General features: G+C 37.5%; 2 protein-coding genes and 1 long non-coding RNA gene across 11 annotated transcripts in view; 2 read left to right on the plus strand and 1 right to left on the minus strand.

The window, feature by feature from the left end:
• LOC125616475 overlaps positions 1-6,012 on the plus strand; it is a 12,268-nt gene extending 6,256 nt beyond the window's left edge. Inside the window, exon 3 of the long non-coding RNA XR_007347104.1 lies at positions 3,949-6,012. This is a non-coding gene — a long non-coding RNA (uncharacterized LOC125616475). The remainder of the gene's footprint in view (positions 1-3,948) is intronic.
• Positions 1-19,275, minus strand: part of Adk (adenosine kinase) — a 483,935-nt gene extending 464,660 nt beyond the window's left edge. For 2 of the 4 annotated variants that reach the window (XM_048801839.1, XM_048801837.1), the window contains exon 1: positions 19,146-19,275. In XM_048801839.1, the coding sequence (XP_048657796.1) occupies positions 19,146-19,210 (65 nt within the window). In that variant the 5' untranslated portion in view covers positions 19,211-19,275. The remainder of the gene's footprint in view (positions 1-19,145) is intronic. The other 2 variants (XM_048801842.1, XM_015504610.2) reach the window with 1 other exon arrangement.
• Ap3m1 (adaptor related protein complex 3 subunit mu 1) overlaps positions 8,404-21,108 on the plus strand; it is a 37,652-nt gene continuing 24,947 nt past the window's right edge. For 2 of the 6 annotated variants that reach the window (XR_007347103.1, XM_015504606.2), the window contains exon 1: positions 19,435-19,728. The gene's annotated coding sequence lies outside the window, so the exon portion shown is untranslated. Of the gene's footprint in view, positions 8,427-19,434; positions 19,729-19,762; positions 19,916-19,994; positions 20,019-21,108 lie in introns of those variants that run through there. The other 4 variants (XM_048801836.1, XM_015504607.2, XM_015504608.2 and 1 more) reach the window with 4 other exon arrangements.

A 21,108-nucleotide genomic window follows, 5' to 3' on the forward strand; every position in this document is an offset into this window, starting at 1 on the left:
TATATATATATATATATGAAAAGAAACACATTTAGATGTTGTTGTCATCTCTGGGAAGCAGAATTATATGAACTTTTTACTTTATTTACAGTAAATTTTCTATTATGCATTAATTTTATAGTCATAAAGTTTTGTAATATTAAATTTTGCAGGGTTTTTGTTTGTTTGTATAGGGAACTGAACTCAGGGATGCTTAATTACCAAGCCACATTTCCAGCCCTTTTTATTTTATTTTATATTTTTTAGTGTTGACAGACCTTTATTGTATTCATTTATTAATATTCGGTGCTGAGAATTGAACCCAGTGGCTCACACATGTGAGGCAACCACTCTACCACTGAGCCACAACCCTAGCCGCCCCCCCGCCCCTTTTTTTTTAATTTAGTGAGACAGTTCTCACTAAACTGCTGAGGGCCTATTAAATTGTAGACACGGGTTTCAAACTTATGAACCTCCGGCCTCAGCCTCCTAATTCATTGGGATTACAGGAATGCACCAACCACATTACCCAGCAAATTTTGTGTTTTATAAATGATTTTAAAATGCAAGCATTCCTACTCTTTTTAAAACTTGGGGGATTTTGTTGTTGTTGTTGTTTTGTTTTTGTTTTTGTTTTTGTAGTACTAGGAATTGAACCCAGGATCTTACACATGCTAGGGAAGAGCTCTACCAACTGAGCTACATTCCCAGGCCTAAAACATTGTATTTTTAAAATAACAACCATCAAAACTACACTTAAATCTTTACAGGAATTTGATTTACTTTACAAATGCTTTATCTTTTCAAGTTTAAAGATTTTTAAGACAGGAATAACAAAAATAAAATGTTACTCTGATTTTCTTGGTTAACTTTAAATTGCAACTTCACAAAAGTTAAAAGTATAAATACCAGTTTCGAATTGTGCTTAAAAGCTCAGCTGTCATCACATGAATGTGGAGTGTTTTCCCTGTATGTTACTTAAAATATATACCCTCATTTAATAATTGATGAAAATAATCTTTTTTAAGCAATCTATATCATACTCCAAAAAGAGAAACTTCTTAAAACTTGTCTCCCTAAAATTAGTATTGTGCCACAGTACATAGTTCAGAAGCCTGTGAATGTGAAGATGGGAATTCTTTTTTTTTTTAATATATTTTAACTACTTTTATTTTATTTACTTATTTATTTATTTTTATGTGGTACTAAGGATGAAACCCAGTACCTCACACATTCTAGGCAAGTGCTCTGCAAATTAGCTACAGCCCCAGCCCAAAGATGGGAATTCTGATCTGGCCCCTATCAATAACAGTATGACTTTTCACAAATCATTACCTGTTTTACCATCAGTTTCCTAATCTTCAACACAAAGGAGTGTGTTAGAGGTGACATCTCAAGACCTTGTCAGTTCTTATTAGACAGTAAAGGAAAAACTGTCCATTTGTGTCTCAATACATATTGCTTTCTTAAGAGCTGATCAATTTTAATTAGTTTCAGAATGGGCAAGGTTATTCAAAGAAATGTTGCTAAACATTAGTTCTCATCTCCAAAAGGAATCATAAAACTTTATTATTTTCTTTTATTACCTGTATATTCTTATGTCATATTTCACTTTAACATCACACATTTGAATAGAATACAATTTTTAAAGGTAACCTGGCAATTTACTTCCCAGAAGAATTTGAAGACTACAAGAACATTTGATAGATCGAACTTTATTTAGTAGGAGTTTTTAGCAAAACTCCCTTCCCAGGCACACCCACACAGTGCTTCTTTATTTTCAGTGAACTATATAAATTTCTGAAACTCGAAGAAAACCTCCAACCTAAAAGTACAGGACCTAAAAGTGCTTTCCAATTATTCCTGCTGCAAAGAACATATTTTTAAACTATAAAACTAAATATCACTATCACTTAATAATGAAAAGGATATTTTAATATAAAAATATAGAAAGGACATTACAGAATTAAAGACAGTCCTTCCCAAAGGATTGTCTGTAACCTTATATATGTGTTATATTAAAGGTTTTCCTTAATTTATCGTAACACCATAGATCAATCTATTTTATTTCACAAACAAGCTTTCAGGAATTATTCATTCAGTCACTGATCAAATGTTGATTTAGCATCTACTCTGTACACTCAAAACTAGAAATTCAGCAAAGATCAAGAACAAGCTCTGGGAGGGTATGGTGGCACACACCTATAATTCCCACAGTTCAGAAGGATCACAAGTTCAAAACCAGTCTCAGTAGGATTCACAAGGCCCTAAACAACCTAGGGAACCCTGTCTCAAAATAAAAAATCAAAAGGGCTGGGGATACCGACCAGTTCAATCCCCAGTACCAAAAACAAACAAAAACCCACGTTCTGCCATTATAGAAATAACATTCTAAAGGAATACAGATGAATAATCAAGTAACAGACAAGATCATCAAGGGATCAAAAGTGCTATGCAGGGCTGGGGTTGGGGCTCAACAGTAGCACACTTACATGGCATGTGTGAGGCACTGGGTTAGATTTTTGGCCCCACATGTAAATAAATAAAATAAAGGTCTATCAACAACTAAGAAAAATATTTTTTTAATTGCTATACAGAGAATTAAAACCAGCAGATCAATGTAGAGAAAATCTCTTTTACATTAGGTAGTCAGGTTCTCTCTCTACACGGAGAGAAGTGAAGCAAAGCCAAGTGGGGGAAGGGCAATCAGAACAGCCCCCAAAGGAGAACTAGACTGCCAGTGCAAAAAAAGCAAGTGATGTCTATTATTACAATGTTGGAGATTTCCTACCCCTTGTTAACTAAATTCTAAGTGTCCCAGTCATGTAAAATGAACCTAATATTATGTGAATAAATTGAATATACTCAAACGAAGGAATTATAATTCAAGAACACAAGAAAACTTGCTCATTTGTTCATTGTACAAATCAATGCTCATTGCTTTCTAGGTGTCAGACTAATGAATATAATTATGTTAAAGCTGTTATGCTTCGAAAATAAAAACAAATGATCAATACCAGCTGAAAGCTTTTTGAAAGTGCAAAGGATATAATTTATGACTCCCTCAGTGGTTTGCAGCTTTGTTATTTGACTAAATTGTAAACCATTGGTTAAACTACATTTCAGTTAAGCTGTGTAGAAAAAACACATGCCTTGAATGTTCTGTAACTGAAGAATTTAGTAATCATTTTATTTACTGTGAAAAATTCCTCTGAAATCTCCAGTTTAAGCAATTTACAACTGTTAGTGAGTAAACATTTATTTTGGGTTATAAAATATTTTCTCTGATAGCAGATAAATTGTTCATGTTGTTTGTTTCCTTTCCGGTAAAATGGGAATAAAAGCATTAGTACTCAAAAAAAAAAAGCAAGTGAGAGAGAAAGAGCTGTACGTGGCCAGTGCAAGCAGCAGATGGGATTGGACTGCATGAGCTTACGAAGTATTGATTTTGTTATAAGTATGGCAGGAAGCCATCACTGTAATCAAGTTTTAAACAGAGGAATAACATGATCTCATTGTGTGTAAAAGATCATTCTGAGCATAGTATGGAGAATAGAATAGAGGAGCAAGAAAACAGAAAGACCAAATTAGAAGCCTATTAGAGCAGTTCTGGTAACAGATAACCATAGAGATAATGATGGCCATGAAGAGAAGTAGATGGTTCCAGGAGACATTCTGGAAGTAGACTAACAGGACTTGCTGGTGGACTAAATATGAGGTATCAAGGGAAGAAAGGAATCGAGAGTAACTTCTATATTTGAGACTTGAGAAATTGGGTGAATGGTGCTGCAGTTTTTTCTAGATAAATAGAGAAGACGGGGCTGGGGATGTGGCTCAAGCGGTAGCGCGCTCGCCTGGCATGCGTGCGGCCCAGGTTCGATCCTCAGCACCACGTACAAACAAAGATGTTGTGTCCGCCAAAAAAATAAACACTCTCTCTCTCTCTCTCTCTTTAAAAAAAAAATACAGAAGACGGGAAAAGCTTACAAGACTGGAGTTCTGGGAAAAGAGAGGGATGAAGAAAAGAGATTTGGAAAAGAGGTTTTTCTTTTTAGTCTTTCTTTCTTACTCCTAAATGCCTACTGTTTTCTATTGATAGACTAAAAACAAATGTCTAGAATTTTATATGCAGTTTCATCTGAATAATATCCTAAGAGAGAAACAGTTTTACCTTGGCATCTGCTAGCAGCCATGAGTATATATAAAAGTAGAATGATGCCAGGCACAGTGCTGCATGCCATAATCCCAGCAATTTGGGAGGCTGAGGCAGGAGGATCATGAATTCAAACCCAGCCTTAGCAACTTAGCAAGACTCTAAGCAACTCAGGGAGACCCTATCTCAAAATAAAATATTAAAAAGGGCTGGGGATGTGGCTCGGCATGTTTTTCAAAATTATTTTACCATAAATGTGACAGATTTTAAATGGCCACAATTTCTTTAAGACAAGTCTATGTCCTCTCCACTTAAATCTGGACCAGCCTGGGGCTCCTTTGACCTATACTATTAGTATGTTGGAAGTGATGCTATGCCAGATACCAGGTAGCCTTTAAGAGGACTAAACTCCTGCCTTGGTCTCTTGAGGCCTCCAACTGTCATGTAAGTCCAACAACCATGAGGCTAAGGTTGTGGCTCAGAGGTAGAGCACTCACCTAGCATGCGTTAGGCACTGGGTTTGATCCTGAGCACCACATGAAAATAAAATAAAGGTATTGTGTCTACCTACAACTAAAAAATAAATGTTTAAAAAAAAAAGAAGTTCAACAACCTGACAGAAGAAACTGCACAGAAAAAAGGCTCCCAAATTACAAGAGGGAGAGACGCCCCGCTGAGCCAAGCCTTCCAGTCATCCTCAGTAGAATACCAAACTGTGAAAAATACATTTTACAGCTCAATTTTCCCTACATATTCATAACTAAAGTAACATTTAATAAAACAATAATTACTCTTAAATACTCCAATGCATTCATATTTCCTTATTTCTCTTATATACTGATTGTACAACACAAATTGATTTATGGGCTAGTTTGAAAGACATTGTAGTCTGTATTACTCACTTCACAGGTGAATACACAAACCTAGATAGAAACCTTAATAAGACCCAGGTGTCCTGATTACTAATCTAAAATCCTTTTCCTTATACCATCTAAAAGGCAATAGGTATTACAGTCCATACCAGAAGTCTCTCACAAACTCATATACATATCCCAGAATTGATCTATGTCCTCCTCCCCCCACACTTTTATTCCTAAGCTTATCAAGCATAATGAAATTGAGGTTTTTAAGTATTATCAGTTGTATTTACTAACCCTATTCTTCAAATAGGCTAACTGTACATTTCATTTTCCCCCCCTAAATTGAACCCAGGAGTGCTCTACCACTGAGCACAGTACCCCAGTGCCTTTTTATTTTTTATTTTGAGAGACAGTCTCTAAATTGCTGAAGCTGGCCTGGAACTTGCCATCCTTCTGCTTCAGCTTCCAGAGCCATTGGAGTTACAGGAGTGTACCACTAAGCTGGCCTTAACATTTTGCTTCTGTACAAAGGTTACTTTTTATAAACTGTATGAGGTCCAAGGCTAATTGTTACCATGAGTCATTTCTAATGGAAAAGACTTCACTGCTGTCATCTCAGACGTGGTAAATGTTTTTATAGGATTTTAAATTATGAATAGTATTAAAAGATTAACAGCTTTTTAGAAGATTACTAGTAATTGTTCCACGTATTATATAGGAATACTTCTTGAAGCAAAGAGCCTGTTTGATTTTTTTCATCCTGTAAGTTACATATTTTTTAAAAAATTTTTCCCAGATTTTTATTTGGTGCAGTAACGTTGTACATAATGGTGGGATTTGTTGTTACATATTTGTACATGCACTACAAATCACTGCTGATTGTTATTCATACAAGATCAGAAAATTGCAAGTAATTACTAACAATATTAAAATAAGACAGATTCAGGTCTGATCCTATCTTGGCCACTTAAAACTGTCATCACAGTCACATCATTTTAACTGTCTAAACCTTAGGTTTTTCATCTGCAAAAGAGTATGGGTTATCCTACTTCGTTTTAATAATAGCAACTTTATTATTATTAATAAATGTTAACTAGAATATTAAAACTTCTCTTAACTGGAATATTTTAATTATAAAACACAAGCCAAATTTGTTTCATTAGAAAACACAATCTGCTCAAAATTCAAACTCAACAAGTTAATCCATTTGCAAAGCACGCCATTAAGTATATCCTCACAAATTTATTCTTGGGTTATAAACATTTATTCTTGGGTTAGAAAAAAGCTACATTTGTGTGAATGAGAAAATTTTAAAGACAAAAGTCTAAACCAGATTATAAAACACAATGCTACAAGATTTCTTTAAGTAGTGTGCTTATCTAGCATATACAGAATTCACTTTGACAACTTTTCTCCCTCTTCCTCTGTTGTGTGTGTTTATTGTATATATTTTTTTTTCATAAGGTAATATAAACAGCGAGAAAGGGTGAGTCAAAGGTCCTGAGTGTGAAATGAGCACTACTTAACCACTCTGCATCTATTTCCTCAGCTAAAGACATGTTATCTGGTGACCTTGTGAGAATCATTAGAAAATGTAAGTGAAAGTACTTGTCATTTCTCATCTAAAAAAGAGGGGGAGGAAAAAAAAGCTCCAAAGAAAATACTTTGTTTCTTGTTCCAGGTTCTAGTATAATGACAAGTTACAATTGTAAAACTAGTGAGATCAAGTCTCATCTCAAATAACACAGCTATAAGTAACTAGCTGTGTTACTATACTAATGAGACTTAATCTCTATGGGCTTGAATTCTCTCAACTTTATGGTTAAGTACTTCATCAACAATAATAATCTAAAGTCTAAAATATGTTAAAGGAGTTCCCAACAATCACATGAAACTATGAACCACCATTTCAAAGCCATATCTGGATGATTATGAGGTCTGCTGGTGCTTTCACACTCAATTCCATGTTTTGCAGGAAACTCTAGAACCTTTCCCACCATGCCTAGATGCCTCTTAGCCATCTCCTACCCGCTACTCTTTCCCCCCGTTCCCATTAGCATTCCCAAGCAGTCTTTGGAAATACCAAAGTAGTTTTCTCAATGGGAAAGGCTGAGAGAGCCTGCCCTAACCTGTTTTATGAGTTAAAGTAATATCTACACAAACAAAACATTTAAAGACCTCTACAACTGACTTGATATCTAAGGGATATTAATGAGTCTTGTCAAAAATATGATCAAGCTTCACAGGGAACTGAGGTCAAAGATCTCTGATGTAGTAGTTTTTCTCTAGTGGAAAAATGTACTTATTTGCACTGAATCTAGGGAAGGAATGTTACAGAGAACTTACATATTTTTCTACAGAATATCCTTGTAATCAAACATAAGAATGAATACATTCAAAGAAGTCAAACTTACCATGTAAAGAAGAATCTACACCCACGCATACACCAAGATCTTTTTTGAGTTATTTTACTAAAACAATATTTTTAATACCAAACATTTAGTATTACTTAAAGAATTTAATAATGTAGCCATATTTGATTATAATATCTCAAATTCAAATAATCTATGCAATTCCATACATTTGGATACTTACATAAAACAGACAAGACAAAGTAGAATTTTGTCAGCATATTTTTAACATATGCTTTAATGTGCCCTGCCATGTTATCCCATGCTAAAAAATGTAATGAAATCAGTTCATTCTGAGTGTGTGAGAATGACAAACGTAGGTCTGCATACAACAAATGTAGGTCTGCATCATTTCTATAGCTTAATGGATTAAGTGTTCAACCAAACTAAGGCCTAAGTTCTGTAAAGGAAAAACAATTTCAAAAACTATTTTAGGGGGAACTTAAGACTTCCTCAATCGTGGCCATAAAACAAGCAAATGTTAAAATCCCTAATGTGGTTAACTTCAAAGACAGCACAGTGAACTGTTCACTTGCAAAGGAGATAATTTTTTCATATTTCAATTTGTTTACTTGAAAACGTAGATGGTTTTTCAAGAGCTCTAGGGTTCAGAGAGTAAAACACAGTTTATTTTGATGTATCAAGCTTAAAGGAATTCAAAAATACCTCAGACATCTGTATTTGATTCCTTTGCTACATTTTGTTTTCAACTGACCCCTCCTGGATGAGTCAATAGAGACAAACTTCTAAAAAAGACCATTTGTGGTATTAGCCACTGGTTACAAAGTACCTTACATTACACAGTTTACTATGAAATTCAGAAAAGTATTCTTAACTTTCATTGGTTTGGGAGTTCTAATTACACTGCAAATAGCCTTACTAATTAAGGACTTGCTAACCCTGGGGAAAGAGATTCATCATTCTGATTGAGATCATCTTTTTTGTAAATTCACTCCTTTAGAAAATCCACTCCTCCACCAAATAAGCAATTCTACTACAAGACAAAGGACACAAAGGAGAGAGGTAAGAGTGCCTGGGAGAGCACAAGGTGTGGTGGTATAAGCCTATAATCCCAGCTACTAGAGAGGCTGAAGCAGAAAGAAAGCAAGTTCAAGCCCAGCCTGGGCAAAGTAGCAAGACCCTGTTTCAAAATAAAATTTTTAATGGGGGCTCAGAATGTAGCTCAAAGGTACAATGCTTGCTTACCATATGCAAGGAGGCCCTGGGTTGGATCCCTCATACCAAAAAAAGAAAAGTCAATGCTGACTATAGACCTTTAATAAAATATAACTGTTTATAAGAGAAGCAGAGTTGTTCTGAGGAAATTTTCCCCATGGACAAATACAAAAAAAAAAAAAAAAAATTCATCACTATGGTCAAGGCTCACTACAGTCACTAGAAAGAACAGAGATATAGGTGAGAAATCGATTTCTTGCTTCTACTGCCTCTGCTATCCTCCGGTGTCAGAATGATATTGCATACAAACTTACTCCATATGACAAATATTTTAACATATTTCAAAGGACCAAGACTATTTTAAAATAAGGTTCTATCAACTGTCGTAAATATGTAAGAACTTATACACAATTCCATTTTACACCATCTTTAAAGGGTTAAGAATTCAGGGCTGGGAAGCCAGGCATGGTGGTGCACACCTGTAATCCCAGCAGCTTGGGAGGCTGAGGCAGGAGGATCACTAATTCAAAGCCAGCCTCAGCAAAATCGAGGTGCTAAGCAACTCAGTGAGACCTTACCTCTAAATACCAAAAAAAAAAAAAAAAAAAAAGAATTCGGGGCTGGGAATGTAAAATATAAGTAGAGCACTTGCCTAGCATTCACAAGGCTCCGAGTTCGATCACCAGCAACACAGACACATACAGACACACATACTGAGTTAAGAATTCATTAATTCAACAAAACTTTAGAGCCTGTTATGTTGCAATGAAGTCATAAGTCATAAGGCACTGAGGATTATTCAATCGTTTTCTAAATCAAATAGTAATATGTCAGATTAAAAAAATGCATGTATACTGTACAATGCAGTAATGCAAAATATAAACAACCAGAAAAGCCATTTCCAAACTGGATGAATAGAAAAGTTTTATAAAGATGATAGATTTTGCTTCACACAGTGACGCACACCTGTAATCCCAGAAGTTTAGGAGGCTGAGGCAGGAGAATCACAAGTTCTAAGCCAACCTCAGCAACAGAGAGGCACTAAGCAACTCAGTGAGGCCCTGTCTCCAACAAAATACAAAATAGGTCTGGGGATATGGCTCAGTGGCCAAGTGCCCCTGAGTTCAATCCCCGCCACACTCCCAAAATGATAAGATTTCAACTGAACCTTGAAGAATGAAGTTGGTTTTGTTTTGTTTTGGGGGGTGAGGAAATTGGGGGAGAGGAGGAAAGTTGTTTTAATGAATATTTTCTATATGTTACAATAGCTTTTTCTCTTGATAGGGGAAAGACACTGCCTCCTTTCTCAATGTACAAGATCCTAGTGGAGGTGCTAATTATAGTGTCCCTCTCAACATAGATCCACTTCCCCACATATAGGAACACCGCTTACACTCCCTGGTTCCCACATGTTCTAGCACCACCTACATACCAAACACCCCAGGCTGGGGATGGGGAGGAGAAGTATTTGGCCATCCAGGGCTGGCCAAAATCCTACATTTGATACAGTCATTGATTTAATGCAATATGTAACTCAGATAGAACCAATCAGAATGCTCCCAAAACAGATGTAAAAATAATCTCTTCCTGTGGGCTCACCAGAGTTTGGCCTGGAGTTGAGAATTGCCATCTTTCTTCTTACATTGAGATGGCCCCTTTGAGAAATAAATCTAATACCAGAGGAAAATACAAACAAGAGATGCACTCCTACTGATGGAGTCATACCTGAATGGACTTCCATTTAGGCAGGTCAACTGAATGTCTCAGAAACTTCAAAATTATACCACTAGGGATGCACCAAAGACTAGTCCCACCCTCTAGAAGGCAAGTAGCTAAATGACCACTGCAATATAATTTCTGATGATTTCCCTAATTTGGTGAGTGATTAATTATTACAAAAGCTACCTAGGCCTGCAAGTAGTAAAATAGCAGGTGTACTAGAAACTAAATATGGTTTGCTGTCAAAATAGTGAGGCCCCATTAATAACGGTCCCCAAACTAATGTGTCTTGAGAAGAATTTCTTATATAGTAAATGCTATATATATCATCTTAATTCTAGAGAAAGTATGGAAGTCAGCATGCATGCAATGAGAGCCAAAATGCAAAAGAAAACTCACATGTTCTTATGTTGAAAGTAATTCACTATTTTCGAGATCTGAAGTTTATGAACCAACTTTTTGGCGGGTGGGTGTTGTACAGGGGATTAAACCCCAGGGACTTGCATATGCTAGGCAAGCACTGTATCACCAAGCTACATCCCAACCCTGGTTTTAAACTTTATTTTGAGACAGGGTGTTGCTAATTTACCCAGGCTGGTGTCAAACTTGGCAATCCTCTTGCCTCAGCCTCCAAAGAAGGTAGGATATAGGCATACACTTCCTCACCTAGTTGACCAATTTTTTAAAGAAATTGGATAAAGCCACAAGTACAAACATAAATGTGAAAAGTAATACACATAAGTGAGAGCAACAACTCCAAATCCACTTTTAAAAGTATTCAGAGTTTCTTCTTCAAGCATCACGTAAACTTCAATTTGTGATACCACTTCTGTGATAGCTTTCCAAATCTTCAAGTTCAGAAGTTGAAGACAAGTCTTTACCTTAGAGACAAAGAAAATCCTAATAAATCAATGACATCAAAAGAACCAGTATTATGGTAGAGTCCACCAAAAAAGAGATATTTGAAATCAATCTCACACAGAAGTGCAGAATGGTGACTAGAATTAACATCTAGCAATTGATGAGAAATTATTGTTCCTGCACAATATAAAATTTTTAAAAGCTGACTAAATATTTAATAAAGGTCCACAATCCCTTTCTTGAATCCTTGGGGCCAAGTGCTTTGGAATTCAGACTGTTAAAGACTTCAGGAAGGCTGACAGACTATATACACTACATATTTTTTAAAAACATATTTTCCATCAGGGATTCATACAACATGCCACTTAACAAACACTGATATTTCTACAGCAAAGCATACATATTTATGTCAAACAAATACTACAGAGAGCTTCATATCAGCTCAAGTTTTATTGCCAAATTAATTAATTTTAAAAGTTATTTTTTTTCATTTCCAGTTTCCAGAGCTTTGAGATTTCAGAAATATGGATCAAAAGATTACAATCTATAATAAAGTTATAATAATTATTTTACAAAGTTTCTGATGTACTTGGTATCCCATAGGTCCTTTCTATAATAATATTTAGCCACTCAGTTCATAGCCAAATATGTATTCAGTGCATACTACATTTCTGTAGCTTAAAATGAAGTCCTAATATACATGTTTAACACAGAAAAGTTAGAAAACACACACACACACACAAAAAAAATCCACAAACCTCCAACTACATATAACCAATATTAATTTTTTAAGAGGTGGGGTCTTGCTTTGTTACCAAAATACTTATAGTCATTTTGAAATGGTTCTAACATTTCCATTATATTTTGAGTAAATTTATGTCTTGGTGGTGTATTTATTTTCTAAATAAAGGTCTTCCTCAAGTTTTCACAGGCTCAGACTTTCCCGCTCTTTCCCCAGTAGTTTGGGGTATGCCACTCCTATTTATAGAGCCCTTAGGCCCAAATTCAGGTATCAAGTGATCCCATCCCATATTCCCAAGTAGCTGGGGCTACAAGCACACATCACCATATCCAAGTATCACTATGTAATTTCTGGTATCCAAATTTTCACTCTTTCTATATATATTAATATAATTAGGATTAAAATCTCTAAATTTTAATGTGAATGTTTATCCTATTCAAATCTAAATGGCATATTCTTTCAACCTGAGGAATTTAGTTTTTCTATAATTCTGATAAATTCTCACTCATTATCTCTTTCAATATGGTTTCTCCACCATTCACATTATTTCCTTTTCAGAACTCCCAGTTTTACATCAGTTGGTGCTTCTCAACTTAAAATTATATCTTTTAATTTCTGTGATTTCTCTGCGTCATATCTGAATAAACTACTTTCTTCCAATTCAAAATTTTCCTTTCAAATACATCTGGTCTAGAGTTAAATATTTTTTGTTTCAATTTCATTAAGTCCCATTTCTTCTTTTATAGAGCTATCTATTTCAAATCTACCTATTTTTTTGATTCATAAAATTTTTTTTGATGACTTTTTTTTCCTCGAGACAGGGGCTCACTATGTTGCCCAGGTTAGTCTTGAACTCACGGACGGGCCCAAGCAATCCTACTGCCTCAGCCTCCTGAGTGGCTGGAACTACAGACCTATGTGCCACCCCACTCAGCTGGGCACTACTTCTTTTATCTTTTTTGAAAGATCCTTAAAATATTTACAGTCATTTAGAAATGGTTCTACTATTTCCATTACATTTTTGAGTTACTTTATCTTCTGGTGCATTTATTTTCTAAGTAAAGGTCTTCCTCAGGTTTTCACAGGCTCAGACTTCCCCCGTAATTTAGGGTAGGCCACTCCTATTGTAGAGCCCATGACCAGTGCTCTTGCATTAGGTGATAGTGGGGAAATTTCAGTTCCTGACTCTAAGCCACTTGGCAGCTAGGCCATTTCTGTGTCTTCCATAGCTTTTTAAAGCAATAGCCTGAAGCAAATGAGTTCAGCCTTCTTTCAACCCAAGCCACCGCAGCTCCAAGTTTCATCCAGGATATCTGGCTCCAGTTCCCTGCACAAAGTTATTTCCACCAGCTACTGAACCCAGAATCTTAACTGCATATTTCTTTTTCCATGTTAGTTCCTGGAGATGTTTATCTTGTTGAAAATATATCTTTTCCTTTTCTTTTTAACTTCATTATTTCTACATTTGAAGCAGAGTAAACAGCCAAGCAGGATAAACAATACCATAACAATAATAGATAACACTTATTGAACACTTACTACTTGCCAGTTTTACATTTATTTTCTTCATAAATCCCTCTCAATAATCTTATGAGGTAGATACTCTTATCATACCCATTTTATAGGTGAAAAATCAGAGACATGAGGCAAGCAGACAAACTTCCCAAGATCTCCAGCTAATAAGGACCAAGAGTCAAACCACAGGTCTAATTCCAAAGACTGTTCTTAAACACTGGCTTCCATCCTGACTAGAAAGCTCTTTATAACTTTTTTCTCTCTTTCTTTCTTTTCTCTCCCACTTAACTGTGAACATTTTTGCACGCAAGCAGAATTTTAATTGACAGAAGAAAAGTGGAGCCACATTCCAGGTTGAAAAAGAGCATTTCAGCTTGATGTTTTATTTAGTGTTACGCAGTCTAGACCTACACCTAAAACCAGAAATAGAGTCTTCAATCCCTAACTTTTTCCTAGAGCCCTTCCCACCTTTCCTGAGCACCAAGCACTTCCATGCCAGTCCATGGGAGACCCAAACCATCCATGCAAGCTTTCCTCTGGCTTTGTCTCCACTACCCTCTCTCTGCCCTAATATATAATACCCAGAAAAGGAACTTATTAAGACATTCATACAAAGTAACTCAGGTGGCTTTTTTAATTCCTTCACAGCCCAAAACCTTAATGTAATTTGTGAATATAAGGCATGCAATACCATCCAAAAACAGCCATCAATTTTTAGCTTCAGTAATAAAAATATAGGGCTTATAAAAGTGAACATTATCATTTCCATTTCATGCAACAAATATTAAACAAATAGCTCTTAAGGACCAGGCACTGTACAACACACTAGGGACAAAACCATCATACTTTCTCTTTACTAGTCAGCCCTTAGTTTCCTCTTTTAATCCTCACCACTTGAGCCTAGGTTAGTACTTGGATGAGAAGAAATTGTTGCTAGATCACTTAATAACGGACCGTCCTTAGAATTTTAAAACACAGGGTCCAGAGTGAGGTGAGGGATGAAGGAAATTAATGAAAGAGACACACAGAAGTGAAACACGTAGGAAGCTGTGTTGGGGGGAAAAAAAACTCAGTATTTGCTGATTGAAAATTGTAGCCTGTTTCTTTTTAGTATTATTAAAGAGATATGACTCTTGAACATCATTAATTGCTAATGTCAGAGGTAGTAAGGAAGTAGGCTCTTAGGATTCAATCCTTCCTAATATCAACTTCACAGATCAAAAATATTTGCTATGATGAATAAGTAGAACTGTGCCTAAAGAAAATAAGGCAGGGCTGGGGGTGTGACTCAATGGTAGAGCACTTGCCTAGCATGTGTGAGACACTGGTTCAATTCTCAGAACCAAATATAAATTTATTAAATAAAGTCTACTGATAACTAAAAAAATATTTAAAAAATTTTTTTAAAAAAGAAGATAAGGTAGGTTGAGCATGGTGGCACACACCTATAATCCCAGCTACTTGAGAGGCTGAGGCAGGAGGATCACAAGTTCAAAGCCAGTCTGGGCAAATTAGTGAGGCCCTATCTCAAAATAATAAATAAAAAAGGGCTGGGGATGTAGCTCTGGTAGAGCAGCCCTGGGTTTAATCCCCAGTACCACCAAAAAAATTAAAAGGAAAAGGAGGAGGAGGAGGAGGAGGAAGAGGAAGAAGAGAAAAAGAAGACAGAACTTGAAACTGGAGGTGAAGAGACTAGTTAGAAAGACAGTACAAAATCTAAGCAAAACATAAAGTCTAAACTATGGAGAAAAGGAGGCTAATGGTGCCACTAACAGACGCTGAAATCAGGGGAAAAGGTGCAGATTTAAGCTAATAGATGGATTTAGTTGGTTTTGACTTTGAAGGTCAGCAAGTTACTCAGAAGAGCAGTTAAAATTAGGCTGTTCAAGCTAAGAGACACAGAGATAGAAAGATCACATATCAAAATGCCCAATATGAAGCCTAGGCCCTCTACCTTTTCTGCTCCAGTCAGGCCAAAACATCTGCAGTTCCCCAAAGAGGAAACTTCTCCCAGTTCTGTCTCCAAACTAACTTTCCTATAAAGGCAGATACCCTACTTCACACTTAGTTCTAACTTCCAGTCATCTTTAATAATGCTCCAGAAGGCTCAGTTGTAGAACACTCACCTGGCATGCATGAGGCACTGGGTTCAATCATCAGTACCACATAAAAAAATAAATAAAAAATAAAGGTATTGTGTTAAAAAAAAAAAAAAAATGCTCCAGGAATCAATTTCCCAAACCCCACTTAATTCCAAAAAGGAGGGTGGAACCTGGTCTTACTCTTTAAACCCAGTTTTTAGTACCATGCCTAAAATAGCATGTACTTGAAAGACAGAGTGAAAGAACAGACTTGGCATGTGCTCAATAAGCCTTGGAAGGCGCTGTATCCTTGTAGAGGTGACCGAAGAAGAAATGAACTTAGATAAGATTTCCAAGGGAAAAAAAAAGAAATCTAAGTAGTCCTAAATATAGGTAATCATCAAGGAGTATCTTCATTTAGGGAGTATTTCCCCAAAATGAATTTTCCCTTTTTTCAGCCTTATCTACTTCACCTGTAACACAAGAACCATTACTCCTATCTCATAATTGTTGGGAAAATTAAATGAAATAATCTACATAAGACACCTAGTATGTCTGGCACTCCATTACTGAACCCCTCTACCCAAATCCAGCCGAAAATATATTAAAGTCTTTCTTTGCAATTTTAGCAACTGCTGTACCCTGAAAAGCAACCCAGCCTTTCTAAAACAAAATATATATGAAAAAGAGAGGCTACTCTTATCTGATGCTCTCCCTCAGAGTTTTCTAACCTCAACAATCTTAACAATCTTGGTCAAACAATTCTCTATTGTAAGGGGATGTCCTGTGCATTGTAGATGGTTACCAGCATCCTTAAAATCTACCTACTAACAAGGCACAGTGGCACACACTTGTAGTCCTATCAACTCAGAAGGCTGAGGCAGGAAGATTGCATTTTCAAGGCCAGCCTGAGCAATTTAGCAAGACCCTGTCTCAAAATAAAAAGTAAAAAGGGCTGGGATTATAGCTCAGTGGTAAAGCACCCCTGGTTTCAATTCCTAGTATGAAAAAAAAAAAAAAAACCCACTAGTAACACTCACCATCAAAAATGTCTTCAGGGGCTGAGGATGTAGCTCAGTGGTAGAACGCTTGCCTAACACATGTGAGGCACTGGCTTCAATCCTTAGCACCACATAAAAATTAATTAATTAATTAATTAATTAATTTAGAAAAGTGTCTTCAGTCTTTGCCAAATTTCCCCTTGGAGACAAAATTTCCCATGGTTGAGAACTATTGTCCTGGAGCTAACTGAAATTCTCACAATACCTAAATTCTTTATCTGACACAAATAAATCTCACTGATTTACTTGTTCCCAGCTGGGCATGGTGGCAAACATGGGGCAGGATAATTACATTTGGAGGCCAGCCTGGGCAATTTAGCAAGACCATGCCTCAAAATGAAATAAAAAAGGGCTAGGAATATAACTCAGAGGTAGAGCAGTTGCTTAGCATGTATAAAGCCTTGGATTAATTCCCCAATACCACAAAACAAAAAAGATTCTACACTGACTGACTGAGTCTACACATTAAATTACACCTAGAGGATAGTGGTGGATGCCTGTAATCTGAGATTTGGGAGGCTGTGGCAGGAAGATCACAAATTCTACACCTGCCTCAGCAACTTGATGACCTTGTGCCTCAAAATAAAAAATTTGAAAGGACTGGGGATAAAGCTCAGTGGTAAAGCACCCCTGGGTTCATCCCCTATACCAAAAATAAATATAATGTTTAGAATGTGTAAGTCATTCTCCTTAACAGTCAAAACTGGTAGCTATCCCTTATCTGTTAAGCAACTTGTCACAGAGTTATTCAGTATAACTCAATGCACTATTACACTGCAAACCTGAAGCCAAACCAATACAGTAAAAAAGAAGGGCCAATACCAAATTCAAATTTGTCCCAGTACTCAAAATGTCTAATCACTAGGTTAATATTGTATAAAGTGAATAATTTAGTTGTCTAAAGAATTTTATGAGGGTTATATAGACACTAAAGACATATCTGTGCTTGTTTTCTTATTGATAAAATGGAGACAATTATAGTGTCTACCTTATAAAGGCTGTCATGGAATTAAGCTAAAATATGTGAAAATGCCAAAACAGTACCTGGTATATACATATTTAAGTATTAAACATTATTATTTATCATTATTTTAAAAGATGCAAAAGCAAATACTATCTTGTATATTTATATAAAAGTAGGCACAGTAGAATCAAATAACAAAGATGCCCTGACTTCATATTTGTGTTCTTCAATATTTCAACTGGGCTTCACTATTCTCATATGTAAAATGGGAGTAATTCTTGTCTTAAATTATAGTGCTGTCCTACAAGATAATAAATAGGAAAACACTTTGAAGTGGCTCAACATTATATATAAAGTACTGTTTTTATTAAGACAAAATCGAAAGGCTGCATGATTAGTAGAATCATAGGGAAAAGATGCATCTGTCTTCCAATTTGGAAGCTTGGTGAAGGAGGCGCCTTTTAAGCAAGCATTCTAATAAAGCACTAAATGGAGAAAGTGCTCGCCTTAAACTCAGGTAGATCTGATTCTAATGCCCTTGCGTTATTCTACCTTAAAATGGTTTGGAAGCTTAAAACAGAAATAGAATATCCTAAGTTATTTTAAAAGTTTTATGGTCTTGATATAAGGTAGGAATACATTAAAAGCACTGATAGGGATTTGGCCATTCTCCATTCAAAACAACATGAACACACAACCAAACCCCTAAGTGACCTTTTCTTTTCAATTGTGAATAATTCATGAAGAAGAGTGATGCTGGAAGAAATGGATAATCAGCAGTGTCCTCAAGGTTTTAAATGTTTGATGTCTATTTTTGGACCAAAAAAAAAACTAAAAGACAAAAAACAAAATCACGGCCTTCCAACGAACATTTTAAAATCATTAAAGATTTGCGTGCTGCGTTTTATTCCTATTAGGAAGAAATGTTTTAACAAAGAATTTTTTATGAGTAAAAGTTGCAACATCAATCACGTAAGAGGCAGGTATTAGGGGCAGAACTGTCTCCGATGCTGCCAAAAGAATGCAAATAAAAAACAAAAATCAACCTTTCCTATACATTCAGCCAAATGCCGCCCCCGCAAGGCCTGGGAGCTGGGTTCTGGGTCTGGATCCCTGGTAAAGGGTCTGCAAAGGCGCCGACTTTCAGAGTGTGTAACTGCGGGGAAAAAAATCCCAACACTTTCCGAAAAGTCCCCAAAAATACTATCTTTGCCCTTAGGTAGGGAATGCGCTGGCCGTGTCGCCGCTTTCTCCTTGCCAAGAGAAGATAGCAGCGGCGGACAGTGCTCCAGACTGGTACTCTCTCTGGGGGCGCACCAGCCCAGTCCGGGTGGACTCGCACGTGGCGCCGGCAGGAGGATAGGCCCCTTGGCCAGCTGCTTTCGATTGGTCAAGGGCTGCCAGAGCAGAGCCGCACCTGAGTAAGAGGCGACTGAGCCAAACTGAGAAGACGCCAGGCGAGAGGTCGTGGCCAAAAGAGCAACTCCCAGAGGAGCAGGTCCTGCTTATTGGCCCCATGCTGGGAGAACGACAGAAGCCAGCGTGGGTGCTGGCGCAACCCCACGTGGGTCCTGGTCTGCTGCAAGCGCCGTCACCCTCCTCCCCACGTCAGGAAGCGCTCACCTCAGCGCTTGCGGCGCCTCCACCTTCAGCTTTTTGGGCTTCGGTTCTTCCTCAGCTGCTGCCATGTTCGTACTCCCACCTTACTTAGACTCCACCGCACGCCCCGCCCCTCAGCTATCTAGCTCCGCCCCCTCGTCGTATCACCGCCTCCTCTCCCCTAAACCCCGCCCCCCGACTCCGCCTATTTTGGGACTCTCGGGTTCAAAACCATTGGCTCTACCTTCTCAGCCCCACAGCAAATGCCCCGCCCCTTGTGACCCCATTTAGCCTACTGTAAGGGACCCCAGAGCGTCTTAGGCTGCGGATGAGCGCCTGCATCCAGATGGTGGGAAACTCCTCATTCTTCTAGATCCTGGGTAATTTAGAAGCTTTGGATCCTCAACCTCAAGAGACGTGTTTCCGCTCATTTAAGTCTTTCTGCTGATTTATTCTAATTCTGTAAACGGAATTTGTGTCTTTGGAGCTGTTAATCAGGCAGTCTACGGGGCACTCTAAGGACGGGGTCCTCGCGGCCTTCTCTGCTGCCTCAGCTTCGGTCCGGAGAGGACCCGGCGCCGAATCATTGACTTTCCCAGGTGTCGGGGTGAGTGTGAGGGGCGGGGAGTGTGCAAACTGGGGACTGCCCAAAAAACTAGGGAGTCCGCTGAAGAGCTGGAGCTCGAGACTTCTGCCTGGGCTTCGGGAGCGTCTTTGCTGTTGTGGGCCAGGGCCGCGCCTTCCCCGACGCTCGGCCTTCCGGGCATTCTTGTCAGCTGGGCCCAAAGGGAGAGGTACACCTGCAACCCAGTAGTCTCAAACACCTGGCCCCAGTAGGTCAAGCTCACTGGGGTCCCTCTCCGTCCTCCGGCGCGGATAAAAGATCGTGCAACCACAGTGAGCTGAAATTCCAACGATTTTAATTTCAGACTCAAGGCTTCCGTTTTAAGGAACAAAACCCCTATGGGTCTGAGCGGACGTTCTGAGAATGGCTCCTAGATGAGCTTGGGGTGGAGGGACTTGCATTTCTTCTGAAGAGAGGTGATACAAACTGAGGAAGTGGGAGTGAATACGGAAAAGTGAAGAGTGATGGGCCTGGTTAGATGTGATGGTTAGATGTTTGAACCTGAAGCTTCCAGACTATATGGTTGAGAAGTTGGTACCATGATAAAATAAGTAGCTTTCACAGGAGGGGGAGAAATTTTGTGGAGTTTGGATTTTTCGAATTTGAAACGATGGCTTAGGTGGAAATAGGTAGAAACAATTAATTTTTAAAAAAGTCTTGAAAATTAAGTCGGCAACTTTCAGGATGAGAAGAGACAAAAAAAATGTATAATAGGGTAAGAAACATCTGTTTTGTTTTGGTGAAAGTTATCAGGGAGTCAAAGAAGAACATTGAAATCAGAATAGATAGTTAATCTGATGACTAGAAAATCATTGGTTAGTTTTAGAGAACTCGTTTAACAATCAGTGACTGAGGAAAGACAGGAAATGTAGATTAAACTCTGCATGTTTTGAGGCATGAAGCAATATTGCTGGCATGGAGGAAAGGTTTGGGAATTATTCGTTGTAAAAATTACAAGACATGCTTAGGAGCAAAAAGCAAGTAATCAATGTATAAAGTAAAAATTCAGGAAAGGAGATAAGATCCTGGAGGAGATAGAAGGGAGTGGAAGGATTAACTTGAGGGGAGTCCGGATTTTAAGTTGAGACCGTAGGAAGAGTGAAGCCAGTGAAGAGAAGGAAGAATTACCTGAAATTCATATGTAGATATCTTAAATAATTCGTTATTTTAAAATAATTTGCTCTCTTAAAACAGGATTAATTTTTCTTACAGAATCTTGATATTTTTACAATGTTTCTAACAATCCAACCTAATATGCTATTGGTGTTTCTTGTAGATTAGATATTCATAAGTAGTTCAGATCTTAATTCATGAGTAGCAAAAGGGCATGTACAGAGAAGAGGAACTCTCTCCTGTTTAAAT

Source organism: Marmota marmota, unplaced genomic scaffold (assembly GCF_001458135.2).
Source record: "Marmota marmota marmota unplaced genomic scaffold, marMar, whole genome shotgun sequence".
NCBI classification, from domain to species: Eukaryota; Metazoa; Chordata; class Mammalia; order Rodentia; family Sciuridae; genus Marmota; species Marmota marmota.